The 24,383-nt window shown below is 37.6% G+C and overlaps 1 protein-coding gene across 2 annotated transcripts; it reads right to left on the reverse strand.

Annotated features, from left to right (window-relative positions):
* Nucleotides 1-1,784: 1,784 nt before the first annotated feature.
* LOC105833417 lies at nt 1,785-24,368 on the reverse strand. Of its 2 annotated transcripts, none has more exons than XM_012675148.3 (8): nt 23,539-24,366; nt 13,028-13,252; nt 11,862-12,439; nt 5,349-5,529; nt 4,737-4,871; nt 3,756-4,248; nt 3,043-3,289; nt 1,785-2,471 (listed from the first exon to the last, which is right to left on the reverse strand). In XM_012675148.3, exons 2-8 carry the CDS (start codon nt 13,248-13,250, stop codon nt 2,103-2,105), a joined length of 2,226 nt encoding a protein of 741 aa, XP_012530602.1. In that variant the 5' UTR covers nt 13,251-13,252; nt 23,539-24,366; the 3' UTR covers nt 1,785-2,102. The 2 variants fall into 2 exon arrangements, with proteins under 2 accessions (XP_012530602.1, XP_012530603.1); XM_012675149.3 differs by having other exon boundaries at nt 2,261-2,471; nt 3,057-3,289; nt 23,539-24,368.
* Nucleotides 24,369-24,383: the final 15 nt, after the last annotated feature.

Genomic DNA, 24,383 nt, shown 5'->3' on the forward strand with positions numbered 1-24,383 from the left:
AGAACCTATAATGATTACAATTGAATGTAAAACGCTTTCGTTGTCGTTAATTCCGGAAGATTAAGATAATTGTGATTGAATGATTGAGAGATAAGTAGTGTTTTTAAACCGTTGTAACCGTGAATTGAAGGAGTCAGTTTAATAAAATGGATTACGTTCGAAATTTCAGCGTCGCACGTCGCATATTATCGATTATCGTAACATTTTCGAAAATTTAGAGGCAAAGATATTAAATATATGACAGGAGAATAAAATTATATATTTAATAAGAGATATATTATAAAAAGAATTATTAAAAATTTATCTTTACATCTTTAAATTTATATTAAGGTTTCATTCTCTTGCGACAAGATATTGTTTATATGACATCAGAGACGAGAAATGACATGCAATAAATTAATTATTACGTACAGTTTTATTTTTAGTTTTCCCTTAATAATATAATAATTTCATAATTTTGAAAACTTGTGAAATATGAGACACATCTGTCTGCTACGTCACGTAAAAACATAGTTGTCAACAAAGATTTGGAGGATTTTATCTCAAATTTTAATTTTATTAATTGTTATTTCTACGGAAAATTCGTTGAAAGGTACCACAGACTCTTTTTACTCCTTAAAAAATTCCTCTAAACGTTTTATTCTAAAAAATTCTCTATGAAAGTAACAAAAATGAATTTTGGGGAAAACTACTCAATCTGGCAACTCTTTAGAAATAATAAAATAGATCTTGAAATTATAAAATTTCTTATATTTTTTAGTTGTCAAAAACCAGAATAAATAATATTGTATCAGTAAAAGTATCTTAGTGGAAAAATAATGAAAATGCGAAACGTGAAACTTTTACTTCAGTAATCTTTAATCTTGTCACAAAGTGATATGCAAAGGCAAAATCACTACAATTTTCCTTATACATAAACCCAGAGGTAAAATATACTTACGATTAATTTATACAATTTGCTCGTTGGTTTCCATGACATTTAAGGGAATAAGTCATGGAGCCACGCGTAATTGCATACATAATCGTTATATTAAATATATTGTGGTACAAATATACAAAATATTTACAAGTAACATTTGTATAATTAACTTCCTGTCCTGGATAAACTCGCTTTACGTATTGTAAAATATTTTACAGCATTTTTACAAGAATAGGCACGATGCTGCGCGAGCGTCTATAATTGCATCTTGTACGTAATTTATTTATCGCAGCTAACAAATTCAGAAATATGACAGTTAAAAAATGCTTATGTAAAGAATATAAGTTTCACATTACAGAAACAAAAGTATGATTTTTCACGCCTCAGAAATACACGCAATATGCGCTAGCTATAAATATTTATAGTATGTTGATCATTTTTTTAATTAAGAATGTATTACACCTATTTTCAAAATAATAAAAGAATTATTTAAAAATTGAAAATTGTTTTATATTACATTTGAAAGCAAAAGATTTGGTATCAATTTTCTACTTAAATCAAAAGTTATTTCAATAAGAAGTAGAAAGGTGCTTAAATAGAAATGTAATTAAAAAGTAAAAAAATCTTAATTCTTTAATATTTTAATTTTAAAAGTACTTCAAAATTATTTTTGTAAAGTTTCATTGCGATACAGAGATTAGTTGTTCTGTAAATAAAATTTATGTATTTACAGAACAAACTCAGAATCATAATAAAACTTTGCATATCATTATAAATACTTAATATATTTTAAAAATTAAGATTTTTGCCATTATTTTTTGAAATAATTCAATTTTTAATAATAAATAAAGTAAATCAAAATATGTCAGATTAAATAAAAATATTATGTTATTTACACAATTTTTATATGTATATCTCTACATATTAACATATTTCCAATTTTAATTTATCTCGCAGAGACTGTACGTGTGATACATTCTTAACAAATAAAGATTGTCATACATTTGAACTTGCTCTAATTTACATGCTCTTTCAAATCGATCAACATAGTTTTTTACGAAAGAATTCTCAATACGAGAATTTCTACATTCCGTGCTCGAAGAATATTTTCTAGTCGTACAACGTAAATCTGCATATAATCGTTCGTTTCTCACAAACATCTCATACAAGGTTGCAATAGATTTCATATGAACTCGGTGACGAAGATCTTCTTGAAGTCCGGAGCCGAGCCACCTATGTGCTTGCATATGTCGCCGTTGTCGAGGTAACTTACGTCGGAGCTCTTCAGGATCTTCTTGAGATTCTCCATCGAGAGATTCGGTAGTTTTTTGTCGACAGTCAGCTTGTCCAGGTCGTTCATCGAATAACCCGGCGAGATTCTCTGTGTTTTCAGATGGTAGGACTGCACGCTGGGCTTCGTGTCGGGCAGCTTCGTATTGCTACCGCACTTCTTGCCCTCCCGATCCGCCGTGCCGTTCTCTATGATACGAGGCGTGAAAGATCGCATGCTGACCTTTACCTCGCCGGTTCGCTTCGAGGGCAGCAGCTCCACCTGTAAAACGGGACGTTCTCACGATGCGGGATTACGTAAGCGTTGCGCGCTTATAACGCCGCGCGAAAAGGCCGATGAAACGTTCCGTCAGCGCGGGCGAGCATTTTTTTTTTCTACTACAGGACGATGCATTTTCTCGCGTCGTGAAAGTGTCTCTAGCGCGCCTCGCATCCTCTTGCGTTTAACATTAAAATCGAGAAACCGATTCTAACCGCTGCCGGTGAATGCTGAATTCATTAATCATTCGTTCTCGCAACGAAATTAATAGGCTACGACGGGCAGACAAATGCCTGATTAATCCTCTAGATGCTGTATTTTTTATTTGCCATTTAAAAAATAATAATAGAATAAGAATATGTCTTCATGAGAAATACTTTGTCTACATTTTTTTAATTTACGCGTGGAAAATGAACGTTGCAAATATCCATCACCGTCGGAGAAGCGAATGGAAATGAGATAATATCGAGCTTAATTAAATTAGCGCAATTTGTTTTTTGGAATAAATTCCGAGGTGCGAAAGCATTGGTATTAAAATTTATATAAACGGCGAGATTTAATTGTATAATGTTACCTTGGTTCCCTTACGTTGAAAATATTCGAAATCATCATTAGCGACCGTGGTGACGGAGCAGCAGCTTCTACTTCTACTCCTGCAGGAGCTCATCGTGTCGAAGTCGCCGTTCTCCAGGTCGCAGCTCTCATCGTCAGAGCTGTCGTATCCGTCGCAGTGACTGTCCCGTCTTTGAAAATGGAGATTCTCTCTCACAAGATCCTCTTTCTTCAAATTGTAGGTCCTCGTGTCGAGCATAGGTCGATATCTACACGAGAGAGAAACGTTACAGTTTTATGTTAATTTATGAAATTTATGAAAAAGTGCATTTTCGAATAGAAATATATACATTACAAATTAAAGTGATACAAATAATGTGTGTTGTAAATATTAATAATAAATATTTGAAAATGTTTTGGAACTTCTTAATGCGCTTTACATTTGAGGATTGTAAAAAAAAAAGAAAGGTCGATCGACGAATGTAGGTCATGTGTGTAATGTGCATCAAAACATGCATTTTGAATAATTTATAGGAAACCTCGCGTCTCTCTCACTTTCCAGTTGCACACACACACACACACACACACACACACACACACACACACACACACACACACACACACACACACTCCGCCGTGCATCGTGACGGCGGCGGCTTAATGGCACGGGTAAGTAAAAGTGAAGGTACGCTAAAAAGATACGCGAGAGCAACCGACACAGCAAGTAAGTGGCACCTGGCATGGTCGAAGCTTTGATTTCTGCGCAGAGCGTTCCTCGAGTAATGCTGCTCCAGCCCGAGATTGTCCTCCAGGCCTAGGATCAGCTTCTCCAGGCCGAGAACGCTCCTGGCGTGCCGCCTGCTCGGCTCCTCGCGAATCCCGTCCAGATTCCTGACCTGGAACTTCCTGTTGCCCGCGGGGTCCTCCAGTTGCACCAGGTTCTCCATGTTCTGCCCGAAGACGTCGGTGCTGCCGATCTTCCTGCGATTACCAACCAGCTCGTGCAGGCTCTCGTTCGGTCGTCTGATGTATCCCGACTGTTGCTGCTGCTGCTGCTCCGCTGGGCTCTTCTTCGGCGATTCGGGAATTTTGTCCTGACGCGGTTCGAAAGTCGAGCTCGTAAAGGACGACAGTTCCGCTGGCAGAGACGCGTAGTTGCCGTCCTCGGTCATGGTTTGCGTTTTCGGATAGTGCTGCTGAATCCCCATAGTAATCGTGCCGGTTTTCACTGCGAGCGATAAGAAACGATTGTCGAGCAAATAGAGATTATGCGCCGGTAGAATTAATAATTGCCGGTCGTAAATTAGATTATTTATCATCTCGCTTAGAGAGCAGCGTTCAGCAATTGCGACTGTATAATTGGCTTGATGAGAGAACGCCGGAGTAATAGAAAGGGGACATTAATTCGGCTTTTCACGTTACGGTAACCTGTAATGTCTGATACATCTGGTGGCAATGGTAGCGGGATGCGGTGGCGGGATAAAGACGAGCGCGCGAGAGACGATTTCGTCTCTCGGACTTTCTAATGTGGCCGCGTCAAGTCGGTGTTCGATGGGTGGATTAACAAAGCCGCAAGGAACGCTCGCAATGAGCAATGTATAGTATATATATATAATATATAGGCCGGGAGAGCGAGAAAGAGAGAAACCACCCGTCAGGAGATTGAAATATTTTCGCATCGTTAAATCTCACTGACATCCGTTCTCGCTCACTCACCTCTGTTCTGATGGCTGTGCAACCGGCCGTAGAGGCTTCCGTTAGTCAGGGGGAACTTTAGCCCGTGATTCAGGTTCAATTGCAGCTTGTATTCGGTGTCTTGTTCGAAGTGTCGGAATTTGCCGTCTATACCGCCTGAAAAGGAAGCCCCGAAATTATTACGTCGACGTCGCTTTAATTTCTATGAGGTAGAAATGTCTTTTTTTCATTGCCATAAATGCAATAATTTGGCGACATATATTTAGATTTTTCAATTGGAATAAAAGTGTGTAATGCGAAAATTGAACAATTCATTTAAAAAATCTAACGGCTCTAAATCGTGGAAGTCCACGTGAAATCGTGTACGCTGTTACGTCGTAAAATGAAAATTGGGGACAAATTACTCAAACGCGCGTCGTTAACGAAAAAATTGGCGGTTGTCGCACTGCTCTGCGGGCAAGTATCACGAGTATTATTACACGATAGCCATTTTATTTTCCCACGCTCAAGGCGGACAAGTCGCAGTTTCTGCTTAATGAAAGAATGGAAATCATTGTCCGTATCCGCGTTGTAAAGTGCAAGAAGAAAAATCCCGCAGGCTCATTTTTGCGACGGGAAAAGAAAAGGACGCACCGTGCGACAGCCTTCTTCCGTGATCCTGCTTCGTGTACACCTTGGCCACGTATCGGCAGAACATCTTGTCGAAGAGAGCCAGAAAAACCGGGAGCAGCGTGTCCTTCACCAGTGGCAGCCATGTCGCGAGATTTTGGGGTGTGCATATGTTCCTCAGGAGGCTCGGTCTAATGGAGATAACCTATGGAAATCGCGTTTAATTGATTTTAAGATTCATCGGTAATGTATTGCTTCAAAAATAAATAATAATAATAACGATAAACAAGCTAAAGCTCAGCTCAACTAATATGCCCAACTTGTTAGCTTTATTATTACTATTATTATGATTTATTATAATAATTGAATAATATGTTATCCAACTTACATAAATACTTCCACAAATTTTGCGGAACATGATACAACGGCATAATACATATAATGTAACATAATGGAGACGTTCGACGTAATTATTGCCATTATAGTGAATAATATCTTTATGATCGATTATGTAGAGTATCCTTTAATAGCACTTATGGATCGCGATCATCAGTCAGAATGTGGCCATTAAGATTGAACGTATAGAAAACGGTATCCCCGTGTGCAATCTGTTGCGCCTAATGCAACGTAATGCAATCTAGGTATTCTAGACCGCGGCGGCGGCGGCGGGTTTTTCTTCGCGCTAATAAATTTCACCGGGAATCGTGTCAAGAAGATTCTATATTCAGAAATTGGGTCCACGCGGCTTTCGCCGTGAGGAATTCGCCGTGGAATACACGTCGAACGCCGTGTGCGGATCGGGTCAATTACGCGCGGCTAATTGTTCGGCGTGTGTCCGCCCGCGTGTTGCTCTCGCGCGTGCATGATATGTATCCAGCGTCTGTCGGGGGAGAAGGGAGAATAGGAAGACACGGAAATGTGCGAGCGGTCTTTTTGCGCAGGTAGAGCCGCGAAAAAGAACTTTCATTTTTAACTGTGGATTCGCGCAAGAATTCGCGGTGAAAACTCCGCGGTCGCGCTTTCAAAAGTACGCGCGCGCGCGCGCGATGTAACTCGCGATGCGATACGATGATGTACGCGAGCAGGTGTACGCAATTTTACGTGCGCTGAACACGCATGGTACATCGTGAATCGCGCTATTTCGTCGATTATTGTAATACAAATGCCGCCCGGAAAGTACGCGAGCGACGGTGGGTGTTTTTGTCGGGTGAACTCTTCCGCAAACTGCACGGACGAACGAGATTTCTACGTCGCAAAATTGAAATCATTAGTTTTACGTTAGAACAGAAATTGATCTTAACAAAAGTTTCTTCGCATTGGTTAAGATGCCATATGTTTAAATCGAAAGTTAATCTTAATTGTGAATTAAATCTTATGCATTTTAATGCAAAGAAATATTTTATTTGTTATATATATAAATCGTCAATTTACGTAATTATTAAAAATGATACGCTTTATAAAAAAAAAATATATATATATATATATGACTCTGCGAGGTAAAATAAATCTTTCTGCGTTTTCTCTAAAATAGTATAAAGAAATTGAGAAGATAATTTATTCGTGTGAATGATTTCAAACGTCTCCCATACTTATTGCTAGTTTATAAACTTTTATCGCGACGAGGTAATTTAAATTATTGTTAATTAACGGATAGACAAGGCCTTCCTTTCAGTCGATGCATTTTTCCGCCGCGATACATGTATGTTCTATCACAAACGGTACAACGTGCGGTAGTATCGCTGCTATAGTTACATGAGTAACGGCCGAGTCTAGTCCGAGGTATGAAATCGAAACTAGTTGTACCTTAATTAGAGAATAGAGCGGCACTATATGCGCTTGTAAGCGTGTATAAGGTGCACGCGCAATTCTCGACCCCGTCTCTTTCTTTCTTTCTCTCAAACGTGTATCGCTCCGGTTGGCGCGATACGCCGCGATGGCTGCCGCAATCATAAATTTTCTGTTATATTGCGCTTCTTTTAATTAATCCTTTTGACGCGTTACAACACGTTTGTAAAAATGTTTTTTCTTCTCTCGTTTTTAAAATACATGTAAATGATAATGGAAAGTTAAGCCTTTTGTTTTTTGTAATACTTCGCATTGTGAAGTCAATGCGAAGTTACGCCGGCATTTTTCTTATCTCATTTAAATTTATCAAATTTATTATTTTATTATTCTTTAAGTTCTTTGATTTTGTATTGAAATTACAATAAATTGTAACAAATAATTTCTAATTTTTCTATTGTCTCAAATACATCGCTCCAGTTGACACGGTAATTGCTGCAATCATAAATTTACTGTTAGGTTGTAAATTTTTTAATTGATACTTTTGACGTGTTATTTGATTAGTGACGTGTATACGATACGCGCGTAAAAATGTTCTTCGCAAAATTACGTCTTATCTTACATATTTTGATACGGTTAAAAAATACATGTAAATGATAATGGAAAGTTAAACTTTTTGTTGTAATATTTCGCATCGTCAAGTTGACGCAAGTTGATTACGCCGTTATCTTTTCTCATTAAAATTTATTAAATATTTTATTTTTTTATTTTTCAAAGACCCGTGCGATTTTAATTTAAACTAATAATCCATAATTTTTCTATCATCTCAAACACATCGCTCCAGTTGGTGTAATAATTACGGTAAATATAAATTGTCTGTTATATTGTGTTTCTTTAAATTAATTCTTTTGGTACATTCGACACGCGTAACAATGTTTTTTCACAAAATTATTAAATTTATATTACGCAAGGGTATTATAATAGAGTATTATGATTTAAAATTTTTTTTAAATAATATTTCTGTTATAATTGATGAAAAGCTATATCGGTATTATCCTTTTAACTCATTAATGTTTTATTAAACACTTTATTTTAATACGGGATTCAATTTTTAATTAAATATTTATTGTTACTTTTTTTTATTAACTCTAATTCAAACAGATATTTTGCTTAATCGCTAATTTTTCCATTATGTTGGCCGCAAATTATCATAATAAACGGAAGACCGCGCCGTGTCTCTCTTCCTTCTCCCATATATGTATATTCTTATAGTTGTTTTTCCACTTATACTCCGTATAATCGAGCCGCGAGTTTCTCCAGTATACTGGGCTTCAGCCGCATCAACTCGCGCTGATCACACGCATTGACGTTTTACTTTAATTGCCGGTGGTAAACGCGAGCGTGACGCCCACGGACACGCTCCTCGCGTTTGTTAAAAGTGCGCTCGGACCGATCGAAGCCCCGATAACAATTGGCCAATAATCAAGAAGTCGTTGCATCGGTTCGAAATTTCTCAAAAAAAAAGAAAAAGAAAAAAAAAGTTACAAATCACAAGGTAAACGTAAGTCACATTTGCATTTAAAATAAGATCAGATATACCGAGGGGAACATAAAGGCTCGTTGATCCCGTCAGTTTTAACGCGTTCGCCGGTGTATTTTCCGTTCCGCTCGTAATCAAAATCCATATCGGTGATTTAGTTTAATCGTTCGACGAAAAAAAAAAAGGAAAGAAAAGGAAAAACACAGCGGGTAACGGCCGTCACGCCGTTTGCGCGTGCGTAAGCGGCGAACGGTGTTTATTTCGACGAACGGTGCTCCGGCCATTATTTTTTCTCCAACGTTTTCACGAACTAATACGTGCCGCGAATCTCGAGCGCGGATTTTACGGCGTGTGTATCTCGAGCGCGCGCGCGCGCGCGCGGTTCGAATTCGTTTCGTAAGCATTTAGATACCGCGTCAATTGTAAGAACGATGATTCATATTAAAGTATCGCCCGTTAATGCGCGGTAGTTAATACAGAGTATACACGCGGTTGAGTTTCACCTCAAGGAAGGAAGGAAAAAAAAAAGTCCGCGACGAAAAAAACGCGCAGGATCCTTCGACACGTTCGCCCCGGCAGCGCGCGAGATTCTCCACGCCCACCTGGCAATAACCTAATTGGCCGCGCGTCGGCGTCTCCTGCGGATGTAAATAGTATGCGTCACGCATGTAATAGCCGCCGTTCATTAATATTAATGAGGGAAGGTCATGGGAGTTTCTCCGCGGGACGACTTTTGCGGAACGCTCGAGTTCGCGCAGCGCCGCGCGAATACTTGATTCGGCTCGGCGATTAAGGTCGCGCGTCGGTCCGAATTAAGACCGAGGCGCTTTCGAATTTCGCCCCGTCCTCCCGCAAGCCGGCGACCCTTGTGCCTCGGTCCCCCTTTTGTTTCTATCGGGCTCACTTTCTCGAGGCGCGCCGTCGTTCACGTGCCCCGAAGGCCACTGTCTCTCCGCTTCCGGATTTTGAAGCGGAGCACTCGCGCGTCCGGCTCGCTCGCACGAAGATCCCCTCGGCGCGTGATGTAATTGTACTGATGTAATTGCTGTGACGGCGCGGCGATCGGACAATTCGACCGGCCTACCGTATCGGATTCTTTGTGAGAGACACGATTTTCAGGGACGTGACTGTAATAATTCGTCTTACAGCGAAAAAAAAAAATAGAACCTGATATTTTTTGCTTTGAGATATGTGATATATTTAGAATACAATAGAGTTTTGGAATTATATTATATTTCTACGTAATTATTAATTTCCTTATCAGAGAAGCATCTGGCCGCTTTCTGCAAAGGCAGAAAGGATTTAAAGTCTCCTTGATCCTTGAGCGCGCGGTGTGGCTAATGAAATTCTACGCTGCCCGAAATTTAATATACGTTAATGGCAGTCTGCTTAGCCCGCAACCCAATTTTGTAATTATATATTCTTTTGTCGTGGTTTATTTTCTTATTAAAGTAGCATCCGATCACTTTTTTACACAAAGGCAAAAAGCATTTATTACAGAATCTGCTTCGTCCTTGGGCGTACGGTGTGACCAATGAGATTCCACGTTGCCCCGAAACATTCGCACATTGTTAACGTGGTAATAATTCCGTTTAACGAAACTTTCAGAGTATCCTCTATTTTTCGCTACTGAGAAGCATAATCGAGGGCGTGCCATAAATTAGGTCGGCGTACTTTTAACTATGTACGCCGTAACATTGTTACGGTCGACTTGATACGCGCAATTTGGAGGATTGCGAAATATCTCTCTTACACCAATCGAGATGCACGCGCAAAAAATGGTTCCCGCGCCGAGCAAAAAAAAAAAAGAAGGCACGTACGGACTAGCCGCGATCGCGGAACATTTAATAAATCACTAGCGTTCTTTCCAGGCCTCTTTGATCAATCTCGCCTCTTTGAATTAACAATTATCGTTGTCGGTTCGTTGCAGTTTCAATTTAAACGTAATAATAATTAAGCCAACTGTATGGAAAATCACGTTGATCTCGATAACATTGGGCTCTTATACTTTTACATGAATTAGAAACGGATTTTGCAATTCAGACCTTTAACATAACGAGATTATGTTAACGATCGGAACGATTTTCCGCAAACAAGTTTCCTGCTTCGTCACATTAACTTTCAACTCGTAGGAAAAACAAGCAGCTACTTTGTTGTTCATATATAGGGTGTTTTTATTGAATAATTGGCAAATTTACAGTAAATTAAAAGAATATTTTAATATTAATAAACTTTAAACTGTAAATTATAAGCATTATGCAAAATTAAACAAAGGATTAAAAAAATATTATAAAGAAAAGTTGCTGAATGCACCTGGTCACCTAAATCATCAGCAATATATGTATTTTAAAATTCTATTTAACAGTTAACATTTAGTAACAAAAATATAAAATAAAAATAATAAATGTAAACAAAAATATAATAAATTTTTAATTAATTTATATAACCGATAAAGTAATCATACAATTTTATACTAATTTTGTATATTTTTATAAGATTAATTATAGAATATTTAACATTTATTGCATATACATATTTGCATATACAATGTTATAGAAATTCAATTAATATCTTCATAAACTCTATTAAGTCGCTCATAAATTGTACTGTAATAAATTAATTAACATGTTTGACAATCGTTAATAATAAAACTAAAAATTGATACAAACGTATAAAAATATATTTGCCAACTACAAAATAAATTCACGCTAGTTTTATCTAAACTTACATTTTTATTATTATGTTTTTATAAAGTACTAAATATTTTACTTTCATTTTTTTCTAATAAATTATTAATAAATTATTTTCTAATAGATTTTCTAATAAATTATAAATTAATATTAATTTATTATTAGTAAAAACTGTGTGTGTTAAACATAATAATAAATATACTTGAAACATCAAGCTAGAATTTCCAAAGTTTATTTTCGTACAAATTCATCAAATTAAAAATATGTATAAATAAAAAAATTTAGTTCAAATGATATTTGCATTTGAAAATTTTCCTTTAAAAAAGATTTTGCGACATTTTACATAATAATTATTTCTTTCAATTTTCAGAAACATTTAATTAATGATGTGCTGTACATGTAACACGCTAAGTTGCAATTATGCTCTCTCTTTCTGTCCCTCTCTAATCCATTACGAATTTAATTTAAGTAAATAAAAATGAAGAAGACAAAAATATAATAAATAAGAATTAAAGATATAATTACCAGGAGAGGTAAGTGCTCGAAGATGTAGCAGACGAAGAGTATGCTGTAAACGGTGGATCTGCCGCTTGCCTCGTCCACCTGTACTTTTTTCTTTCTCAAGCACGCCCTGCTGTTGGTCGAGCCGCTGGTGCACGATCCGCTCGAGGGATCCCAGTGTTGCGGGTGACAGTCGAATGCCCCCGAAGAGTTCTTCGAGCTTGCCTCAGACAGATCCGAGACCGACTTGAGGAGCTCGGAAGTCGATGGACGGCAAAGGTTTCTAAAGACCGCGACCAGCACGCCGAAAAGAGACGTCAGAGCTAGCAGGCCCCTCAAGGAGTTCACGAATACCCCGTATTTGTGGGAGATCTCGTGGGCCAGGAAGACACAGACCTCCGGCTCGAAGTTGAGAACTCCGGTCACGCCGATGCAGGCGCTGATTACGCTCAGGCTCACCAAATGGTACTTGAGGTGATTCTTCGTGAGGTTGATAACGTCATCGCGACTACTGATCGCCGCGAACACCGCGATCGACGTCAAGGTCAGCTCCTGTAGGATACTCGACGAGTTCAGCACCCACACCAACGTCGAGCATAACTCTGCGGCAGAGAATTGTTGTTTAACTCTCGCGATGCGAAGAGGATTCGGGGCGCTCGATCGGGGCGATATTTTCTCGAACGCCCAATCTGTCCCGAATTAATTTGCATGACACAATCGTTGGGAATTGGTTAGCACTTCCATGAATTCCGAAGAGGAGAATGACCTCGCAATAGTATCGTACAGGAATTGTGTGTGACTGAATTAGTCCCGTTGTTCTGAATTTACTCCTTTACCGTTTAGATTAATTTAAAAGAAGGAAGAAAGAGAAAAAAATTCCCAGGAAAGAGATTTTTACATATTAATAAAGTCGAATCCAGCGAGAAACGATAATGAATTCGACATCAATTCGATGTTTCGATGATTTCGATGTCGAATCGATGTACTATTTCTCACTGGGAAATGCTAGAGAGAACATAGTTTTTTTAAATAAAATACGTTTAATCTATTAAGTTTCCAACATTGTGTTAAATAATTATAATAAAATATCATTTTTTATACTAATACTAAGATATGTTGAATTTTGTCGAAGTAATATATTGTATGTACCGAAAGATTAATAAAGTGATACATTATATTTTTATAGTTACCTCCAAAATGATTCGCTGGACGGATCAAAGTGAGAATCGCATATAGCAGCAATCCTAATTGATGTGTGAGACTTTGCGAGAGAATCGCGACTGTCAGCACATCGATCTTTCTTTTCGCGGACGAAGACTGATTCTGGTAGATCAATAGGGACCATGACAGCAGCAGGATGCATATTGGCGAACCTACGCACGTGGCCAGCCATTCGCCCACTTCGCTTCGCATCTCTGCGGAGGTAGAATAAAAGGCGTCAGCGCTTATTCATTTTAATGATTAATTACCGCGATTCATTATACCGTAATGATTACATCCTACGTGCGGATTTTGTAGTATCGCATAAATAAATACGTGGTTGTGCTAAATTCAATTTTCATTGCATTGACACCTATACAACTGGACAAAGACCTAACTTTGCGCAATTTTTATGGAAGACCGGAAAGAAAGAGAGAGAGATAGTTTATTCCGCTGTAAAGATATTCTTTTCTCTGTTTGACATTTAAATTTTATTAAAAAATTATATAAAAGAAAATTGTGTTTGCGAAACGCGTGATTACCAAATGATAGTTGGACTATTAAAACCGGTTCGATTGATAGAGTTGTTTTCTGGACATTAAATATTAATGCTTGACGGAGGATTTTTTTTTTTAATACTTAGTTTTTTATCGCAGTCAGAAAAAGAGCATTTACGGTGAAAAACCGCTACGTTGACTTTGATCAGTTGCCACTTTATTCAAACGCAATATTTAAAAAACAGTTACGTGAAGTACTAGATCTGTATTTTAACTTTACTTGTGCCATTTTGTTTTCTGAAGTTTTCCTATGAGAGCAGCAATGATCACTGTAAACGCTATTTTCAAAAACAATTTGATTTGAGCAAATTTTAAATGATACATATTTTATATCATTTCTTAATAAAATTTAAATGTCAAGCAAGGTATAATCCTTACAACGAAATAAATACAACTATTACTCTTCTTTCTTAAACGTTCGTAGAGTCAGGCCTTTTCATCCATTTATGTATATATGCCCCCTCAAATTCCACGGCACTCCTTTCTGAGCTATAAGGCTAGGTATAATTAAATATTTCTCTTAGTCGGCATCTCTAGCGGGTATTGTTATACGTGCAAGTAACAAAGACAGGACGATTTGTCTGGAATTTCTCTCGCGTATACGTATCCTCCATCGGGGAATGAAGCGGAATTGTTACCGGTGAGAGTAGTGATATCCTAATCTCGATGAAAGCCTGCGTAGCGGCAATTAACTGCGCCGTGTCGAATTATATTTGCGCACGAGGAAGAGCGGCGCGTTATTGTTAATCAATGGCAGTAGCGGTTACAGTTAAATTATTAATCCGACAAACGAGGGCAACGATGAGATATCACGGAGGTTTGCAGTGTCACGAAGGACGGCGGGAGAGATGCGACATTTTCACACGACGTATCTCCTTTCCCTATCCTCATTCCTCGGTGACTCTCTCTTTTTCTCCACCTATATATTTATGCAGAACTGATATTTTATGAGATTACACGCAAAGTATATTATCTTATTTCAATCTGTCATCTTTTTAGCTTCTCATTGTCAGAGAAAAAGCGAATAAAAAGTACGTTTATTACTGAATTATTTTTTTAATGGTAGTCATTGCTATTTTTTTAATCAAATTGTTTTCTTTTTACATAATATAATTTTTAAAATTATTTTGTATTAAAGGTCTAAATATATTTTTGATTAAAAGATAAAAAAAAGACAGATTAAGATAGGACACCACGTATAAAGATATTGATATAACATTATTTTTAGAAAAAGAATAAAAAGTAAGTATAAAACATTTATGATTAAGATTGTGATTTTAAATTTAAAAAAGCCATTATTTATAATAACTTTGAGAGTTCTAGGAAAATATTGCAATTGTAGCAACCGTAACGTAGAGTACGTTCTTTGTGCCGAAGATTCGGGTTCAAATCTAACTAGAAATATCGGAATTTATTTAGCCTCCATCTAAAAGCAATGGTACGTACCGAGAGTATTTTGCCAGGAGCATTTTGCCTCCTCTAAGTAGAAATTGGAAACTGGGTAACTGTCGATCTCGTATAATTATATAAACTGTGAAAAACGCATACCACAGAAATACACCGAGAAGTCACCTTCCGTGGAGAAACTAAAAACCTGTTACCGGAAGAAGATATTTACTTTCCTTCATTTTACGAGTGACAAGCAAGCGCCGTGCTTATTCAGTATGCCGACTGTAATATCATACTTAAGGCTATATGCAAACTGCTCATTAAGGATTAAGAATTGCGAATTGGAGATTAGAATTTGACCAATCAAGTAATTTGGATTTTAATCCGTTTCGTTCTGGTTCGTTGAATTCTAATTTCCGTTTCGCAATCTTCAATTTCCAACGCATAAGTTCGACATTCACAGTCGAGTTTTTTTTACATTTAAGACTGTCTCAATTACTATCTTAAGATCAATTAATTACAAGGCCCTTTTTAGCAATTTAAGATATTACTTAAGACGATCTTGGAACCTTCGAATGTGTGTCGACCGCAGTTTAGATTTCATTATCATTTATAAGGTTTAATGCACGCTACGTGCTCAAAGCTTCTTCTTTCTTGTCGCAAAATAAAATAGATCCGTTCTCTATTCTTTTCTTTATTTCATTTTTTTCTACGAAGCCAGGGCATGTTTTCCCTCTCTCTTTGCTTCTCACACTGTGTACACCATCGAGGCAACTTTCTATTCCCGCACAGTGCCAGCGTTGCGGTCTAATTTATCGTTCGACTCATGCTCGCGCGCTTGGCAGCGAATTTCCTCTCCCTCTGATTCGCGAGATACGAACGGTCCCCTCGTGCGTCGGTCCCCGATGTCGGGCCCTTTCCCATTACCGGAGTTACGCGCGAGATGCGGACGTAGGAAGAGGAAGATACATTTTCGATCGCGTAACGACACACTCATTTCTCGCGGTACCTTTCAAACGCCTTGCGCCGGAATTCTTTTTACACGCTGAAAGAAAAAAGTTGAAGTATCGAAAACCAAATACTTCTTGTGACGTATTCTTCAATATTTATTGAAGATAAAAAAAATTGGTATAAGACAAAATATACATTTCTATGAAATACACTTCATTTTTCTTATTAATTGATTTATTAGAAATAACATTTTAACAGTGTAAGATATACATTAATGCTTTTATAATAAATTAATATCGAAGAAAACGTCACAAGAAATATTTGGTTTTCAATACTTTGATATGTTTCTCTCATGCACCTCAAACGATTACGAATGTCACAATATTACAGTGTATAGTGTTGAAAATGATCCGCGTTTGTATAAAATATTTATATTAGATGTTAATATTAAAATATTAATTATTATATATCATAAAATTTACGATAAATTATTTCATTAGACGTGATAAAAATTGATCATACAATGTTATGCGACCGTAAAAATTTTTTACTTCTTACTTTTTGCTACAATTTTACATCCATATCGGGAGCGAGGAAATACCGTTGGTTTTCAATTGGCAAATATGGCCACAAAGTAATTGTACTTTCACGCGAACGCTTATCGAAAATACATCGAATTTTCTGCTCTCAAGAAATAGTAAATATAATGTATGTATTTTCTATCTTTCGATGTGTATACATTTCCGAATACCTGCGTGTCGCGTGTCTCTTTTTACAACGCGATTTGCGCACACTTTCACGTGCAAACATGAATAATGCTCATTCCGCTTGGCCGACACATTTTTTTGTTTGCCCACGGTCACGTGTTTTCCTCTCGCAAATTGACGATACCGACAGTAGCCTTAACTGCCGTGCAAAAGTATTCTAGAATGTCAATGGGAAAAAAATACATATTCCAGCACTTGAATTTCAAGCACAGAAGGTGCAATGAGAAGTCGTCAGACATAGCAAACAATAATAATCATTTGTACTGTCTTGCAATTATTAAGCTTGACGTTCCTGATCTTTTGCAAAAATGTAAATTATATATATACGTATATATGCATATACGCGTTTAAATTAGAAATAGAAAAAGAAAAGAAGATATCAAATCATAAACCCGGCAAAAATTTTTTTATATAAAAACATATACAAATACATATGATATATGTATATTTGTTTATACTAGTTTTTTATTTTTGTAAAATTTTTATTTGGTATAAAAAATTAAAAGTATACTAAAAAGACAAAAAATAATTTTGCATTGCTTCTTTTAAAAAAGCTAAGTAAAATGAGAAAAAATTGCTTATATATATTCCATAAATCATAAATATATATAATTATTCATGGTCAATTTTTTTCATTTCTGTGTGCTTAACTTTTTGTAAAAGAAACAATGTAAAAATTATCTTTTTAATTATTAGTTTCCGTCTTTTCAGTATGATTATTTTTTATACAGAATTTAAAAAAAAAGAAATAGTATAAATAAATTTGGACATATTTTATATGCATTTATATAAAAATAGTTTCAATTTGTGAGTTAAAATTGTAGGAAAGCAAGCTTTACATAATTTAAATAGACAGTAAGAGTAATTGTTATTTAATTTTTAGATATTTGTTTCATAAAAAATTTTTTTCGTAATTGCTTTAATTAAAGCTTCTGGACACTTTATTTAACAAAATCGATTCTACTTTATGGCAAAATAATTCAATTTTTCAAGATATTGTATTTTGTCAATTTTGCATCTTTAATATTAGAACAGAATTATCGTTATTATGCTAAACCGGTTGCGCAAGTCGAGGAAACCGGGTTAATTTTCCCGCGAGTGATAACAATGTCGCCTCGAAGAAACTGGACCGACAATCTCGCATCGCTATTATACTCAGCTCGTGTAATTGCTCGTCCTTGTTCGTTATTACACTTTTGCGTGGAGAAGACCGGCTCGCCTGATGAGAGAAAAATTTGCAGAGGAAGTTTTTACGTACGACGAACTTCGCGAGAAAGAAGGCAAGGAGGATTACGCGAGAAGGTCTCTCGACTTCCGAGTTTTATGAGCCGCTATAAAGGTCCAACCCAATTAATCGTTCTTTAAACATATGGTAAAATTAGAAGTGTGAATCTCTTTCTCTCGAGGATGGTCAATGCGATTTGCTTGTCGTAACCGTTATTCAGCCAGGCTGAAATTCCACCGTGAACGAGACGACATGTTCGTCGCATTAGTAGAGGAAGTTAAGTCTACTTCCGCAATCCGTACAACTTTTCAAGTGTCTCTTTTGTATTGTAGCCTGAACGCGGACGAAAGACGATTTAAATTAAAACGGTACAAAACAGGTTCTTATACATGTAAATTTAATTATATGTATATAAAATATATCATATTTATTAAAGATGATTGAATTTTATATGTATAAAAAATAAATGAAATCTGAAAAATAAATTATTTAAATCTTTCATATGTCAAAGTTAACGTAATAATTCTCTTCATATAGAGAGAGCGCTTCGTTTGAACTTACACTATTTTATATAAGAAAATTTATATAAGATGATTAAGAATTAACTATGAAAAATTAACTATGACACGTGCAAAATATAAATAATTTATTTTTGAGATTTTACTTACCTTTTTTACATATAAAACGCAATTTCCTTTAATAAATATGATATATTTTGTAATTAAATTTACGTGTTGTTTATATAATTAAATATGTTTAAGAAATAAGAGAGTGCCATTTTTCAATCAAAATGTATTTTGATGATTAATATTTTTATATTAATTATTAAATATAATTTTTACTTCTATAAACTGCATGCCAATATGCTTGTCAGGCATAAACGCAATTGTAAAGTAAAGCTAGAAATAATATTCAAATTAATTTAATTTTTGTCAAATTTAATAACAATAGGCATCTTAATAAAACTTACTGGAAAAAATTTTGTACCAGACATTAAATATTTAACATACTATAATATACTTTTTTGATATAACCAAGTTTTATATGTAATAATTCAAATGCAGTTTTCAATATTTTAATAATAATATTTTAATAATTTTATATAGCTTTATAAACCCATGTAAATAATACTTAATTAATTCATGCTTTTCATGAGAATTATAACTTATTAAGCGTTAAATGATTGAGTTTGCTTTACGCGGTTTTGCTCGAAAACGTTCTACGCAGTGTGGGGTCAAAGGTGGGTATATGCATCAAGGTGCGTCTATCGGAATGCATTCCGCGCATATATGGATATAGGTTTGCAAGGTCTAACTTGTCAGCGGGAGGTGTGTATCTCTTGCGATTAGATTGGAATGTTGAGAGGTGTAGAAGCAACCAAGGTCAGAAAAACAGCTCGTTGAGATAAACCTGAATCGTCGAGGGGAGGGGGGAGGGATGATGCTGCTGGACCGGCGCCCGATTTTGTTTCGATGGAGCCAGGAGTCAGACCAGTTTCGTTGATAATATCACCGCAAAGAAAAATGGGAAGAATGCACAGAATCCTAACTCGGTTCGGAATTCACGGTCATTGCTTAAAACCATTAGGACACTACAAAACTTGCCTTTTTTCTAAGATATTTCTACGATAGTGTAACTTACACGCAAAAAAATGGTTTTACTGAGATACCTGGAAATTTAACTAGATATAAATCTGAAAATAATTTTGTTAGATCCATGCCCTCCCATCAAATCCGTGTAACACAATAGAACTTGAAATTCAATTTAATTTAAAAGTGAGATTTATTGATATACGTAAATTGTTACAATTCGCAATTTTTACTAGAATTATTTAATCAGTAAAAACAGCAATAAATAATATATTGAAAATTGAAACGTTTTTGTCAAATTTAACAACAATAAGCATCTTAATAAAACTTACTGGAAAAAATTTTGAAAGGAAGGATAACGCGGCAGCGTTTGCTGTTGTTAGACGCATTACGTGGATGTGGGACAGCGTATTACGAGTAGACTTAGCTATAGATCGCGGTTACGAACAACTCAGCCACTTTTTGTCTGCGTATTTATCCGAGCGTCATGTCGGCGACGGTAAATAGGGAATGAAACCGACGAAAGTCCAGCAAAGTTTAGAAACCGATTGGTTAAACAGCCGAAGCGTATAGGCGAGCGAGAGATATAACTTTCTACTTGACAGATATTGCTGGTAATTGACGCAAGTAATTTGATTAAGGCGCGCAAATAAAAATGAAGAATTCCCCGAACGCATTGTACTCCATTGTACTTCTTTCTGATTGTTGTCATGTCGCAAGTTTAATAATCTGTTATTAATATAATACAGCTTGATTACTGTACTTTCTACGCTACAATCGATTATGCAACCTTAAACTAAACGCATTTACTTCTACTCGTCTTTTAATCCTGAGGCCTAATCATTCCGTGTCCGGCCGATTTCTACCCATGAAAGTTTCTCAACGTTTCAAAGTCGATTAATAACATCACAATGTCTTTTTTTTTTTCAAAAAGAAGAATGGATATTTATTGTAGAAACTTGAAAGTAGAAAATTTATGAAAGCACATTAAATAAATTCTTAGAAACCTTTTTGAAAAAGCAATTAAACGCAAATTATTCATGATTAGGCCAACAAAGTATTTCCTTTAAATTGTACTGTAATGGTTAATTAGTTTCCATCATTATTATTTTGTTACATTAACTTATATCCTTGAGTTAATTTAGAAGCAAATCCATACATTTTTAAGTATTCAATGATACAACGTTGTCTTGTTCTCTTGACAAAGTTTATTCGAAATTCTTCAAGGAATCCCTCTTTAAAGTGTCAGCAGGTGTTGCAGAGATTATGCGCAATGGTTACTGGGAGCTATTTCCTAGCTCCCAGTGCTGCTGATGCGGAAGAGAACAGAGTGCGGCCGAACGCCGGTGAACGTCGTGATTTCAATGCTCGCAATAGCGCGAGTGGCGCACGAATGGCGATGAACGCCGCGCGTGTGTGAGCGTGTGCGTGTGCATATTACGCGAAACGGACGAACGGACGAAATTACGTTTATGATTATGGCCTTCGTCCAATTAGTACGTACTAGGACGTGCGACGTGCATACAAACGCGGCGGCGCCCACGTGAAAATGATCCCCCTCGTATCATAGTCATTGTCGCGTTCCAGACTCGAGCTCTAAACTCGGTCATGTGAAACTTTTACGATAAGCCACCTACTACTCGCGTCTCCTCCTTTCTCTAGTTCGCTTCTCTCGCGCCCGATCTCTTTCTATATCCCTCTGTCCCTCCACGCGCTCGCTCGCTCGCTCGCTCTCTCGGGAACCGATCTTCCAAAAGAATGCTGGCGAGTGCCTGACGGCCTCCACCTTGGGATTAGGTTTCACGGTTGTCTAACTTAAGTGTCGGGACCACCCTTCGAGCAGGTAACACAAACAAGCAGGAAGGCAAACCCTCCCGCGAAGTACTTTACCTCTCGCCAGAGATTAGAAATTCTATTTGATTCGACGAAACGTGTCTTCTTTTCTCGCTGGTCTCTTTGTATTTGCTTTGCTTTTCTAGACGAGTGCCCGAGCAATTTAACAGGCTCTGTCGAGAGCTTCCTCAAGAGCGAATGATATTTTCACACTTTAAGACGTATGAAATGATGTTTACATTCTTTAGCTTCTATTTTAAAAACTTGAAAACTTTTATATTCTGAATTTAATATTCTGTATTTATTTTCAAAGAGACGGCATCACGTGTTTTTCAGATTAACTTTTGAATTAGAAAATTAAAAAATTAATTTTACAAAATAAATTTTATCAATCTCTTTAGCGCCAACTTGTAGGATACATGTAGGATAAATGTACGCTATGGCAATGCAGAGAAGTTACAAAATCCTACTGAAGCTGAAGCGAATTGGATCTTTCTAATTCGCGTTGTTCACACTCGGTTATTGCATCGCCGTTCAAAGTAGGTTACAAATACGATCGTGCTTTGAGAAAGTATAGTAACTAACACCGCTGATCTGTCGTTTCGCTCGCCATGATTAGGCGCATTCGCCAGAGCAAAATATAAAAAAAATGTAATTTAAACACAGCTGTGTCTGCGTGCGAGATATATTTCCTTAAAAATAAAATTGCTCGCAAAAGTGAATGAGATAATTAAGAAAAATAATTAAGGAAACCTTTTTCTTAAAGATAACATTTGCAAGTTTCATTTTAGAAAATGATATTGAAAATCTATGATAATCGACATTTTTCTATCATTATAAATATTTTATGCACAGACAAGACGATTTTTTAAAATATTCTTTCTCAGTTTGTTCGGATTTGTTTTATTCGAACGATATAATGTTATACAAAACATTATGATATGATTCTTAATAAACAATCAAATAGTCCTATTGGTTTCTTTTATTTTTAATAAATTTTATTAAATCTAAAATCTTTTTCTCCGTGCGTTTCTCCATCCCCACACAGCGCAACGTCTTTCAAAGAGCTTTCTGAAAGATATTTTCATATCTAATAGCTTTCAGAAAGCTTTTTGAAAGACGCGCTGTGTGGGTCGTTTCATTTTTTTTCCCCGGGACAAAAGAAACGTTCCTAGCTACAACTCGTCGGCACGCGCCAAATTCCTAAACCGAACAACCCGGTCAAGCGATCCGCGCGCGGTTTCGAGGCCAAAGAGGAACGGGTTTTCGTGCGCGGGATCGCGAAAGGGTTCCGTTGCCGATATTGCCGCTCGATATAGCATTACGAGTCGTATTTGCAATACGAGCAACGGGCGGGCCCCGATGAAGAGGAACAAGAAGGAATGCGAACGTATACTCCACTCGTATTATTCTCTCCCGCGCGCATACAGTTATTCTCCGTTCTGTTTGCACCGAGACGATCACGTGCGTTCGTACTAACGACCGACGCGACCGATTGAAGATTCGACGTTTAACGAACTCCCGCTAACTCGCGGGACGCAAATTACGCGCGTTGTGCAAGGATCGCGCGGTTACAGCGGATCCCGATGCAAACGCGGGATTACGCGCAAAATTACATAGTGTACATCTGCTGCGCGCGCGCGCGCGCGCGCAAAAATCGCGCGCTACATATTCAAAATCCGTGCACCTCGCGTATACACATAAACATCGATATATAACGACGTTGGAAGGTGGAGCGGATATTACCGTGAAATTGCGGTACTTCCCGGGCGGGCTCGCGGCGATCCTGGCCAGCGGTCTATCCGATTGAGGACTGCATTTACATTGTTACGCTCATTGAGCGAATTAATGCACCGTCCGTAGGCCGAGACGCAAGGACGCGAGGAAGACCACGTCCTTGGCGTTCCGCCGCTGCCGAGTCAAAGAGCCGTATGGGAAGTAAATAAAAAAAAAAAGAGGAAAATATGGCTCAAAGAGCGACTCGTATTCTCATTTCGGAATCTGACATGGGGGAATTGTACAAAATTTTAGAATGTGGGCTAACGGTGCAATCTACGCGCCGGCTTGGTATTTGCATAACTGGAACCGCATGTGGAATTGAGAGGCGATTTCACAGTGGGTCACACAGCGTATGATCTCCCCCCGTACTTTCTCTATTTCGCGCGTATATTTATCTCTAGATTTGCTTACTGCCGGTTGTCAGTGATTACGCGGGACCAGCGTGGAATGTCGCATCGCTAGGACGGGGCTCTGCGCCGGGTCCTCCTTTAATTTGTTCCTCTCCCCCCCCTGGTGACGACGGGCGATCCTGCCGCGACGATCCCTTTCTCTGGCATCAGTCGTCTCGCATTGTGGCACGGAAAATGCCACTCCTTCCTCCCGATTCACCGTGTATACGCGCGATGTTATATTTTCAGATCGACTCCGCGTCCTCCCGCTGCCTTTAACTTTTCTTGACGAGTGCCAGCTGTAAATCGTAAAACTCCCGGAACGCCCGGATGAATTGGGGGGAGGGGGGGGGGGGTTCACCGTTTTAAAGCACGCACGATACGCGCGCACACACACGCACACCGATCACGAGAAATTTGTCCATCTCGAGCTCTGGATCTCCGGGCGCCGAGCAATCGGCAGAACCGCACTGTCACCGAAACGGAGCATCGATATCCAGTGCGAACGAACGACTCAAAACTTGGGGAAAAACAAAAAAAAAACAAAAAAACAAGGCTCGTTCAAATCTGACTTGTCGATCAATGTAGAGTTAAATTATTAATAATTGACACTGCATGTCACTTTTCAAAAACAGTCACCTTGTTATGGCCTGGTCATGATAGACGAATAAACGAAAAGGCGTGTCACGATGTTTACGAAAGTATTTTGGCACGTTGCGTGCGTTTCGATCGCTGTGTTAAAGAAAAAAAAAAAAAAAGTTCGATCGCAGACGGATCGAACGTAACGCGACCGAGCGACCAATATTGCCGCAAAGAAGCCCGGAGCGGGACTGACTGGCGGCGGCCAGGATTCATTTGGGTCAGCAG

This window comes from Monomorium pharaonis, chromosome 9 (assembly GCF_013373865.1).
Source record: "Monomorium pharaonis isolate MP-MQ-018 chromosome 9, ASM1337386v2, whole genome shotgun sequence".
Classification (NCBI taxonomy): domain Eukaryota; kingdom Metazoa; phylum Arthropoda; class Insecta; order Hymenoptera; family Formicidae; genus Monomorium; species Monomorium pharaonis.

Coding starts and splice junctions, on each gene's coding strand:
- LOC105833417 (XM_012675148.3), bottom strand. CDS start 13,250: ATGCGAAGCGAAGTGGGCGAATGGCTGGCCACGTGCGTAGGTTCGCCA. Junction 4,249..4,736: donor GCACAGCCATCAGAACAGAG/GTGAGTGAGCGA, acceptor TATCGCTCGCAG/TGAAAACCGGCACGATTACT. Junction 3,290..3,755: donor CAAAGCTTCGACCATGCCAG/GTGCCACTTACT, acceptor TCTCTCGTGTAG/ATATCGACCTATGCTCGACA.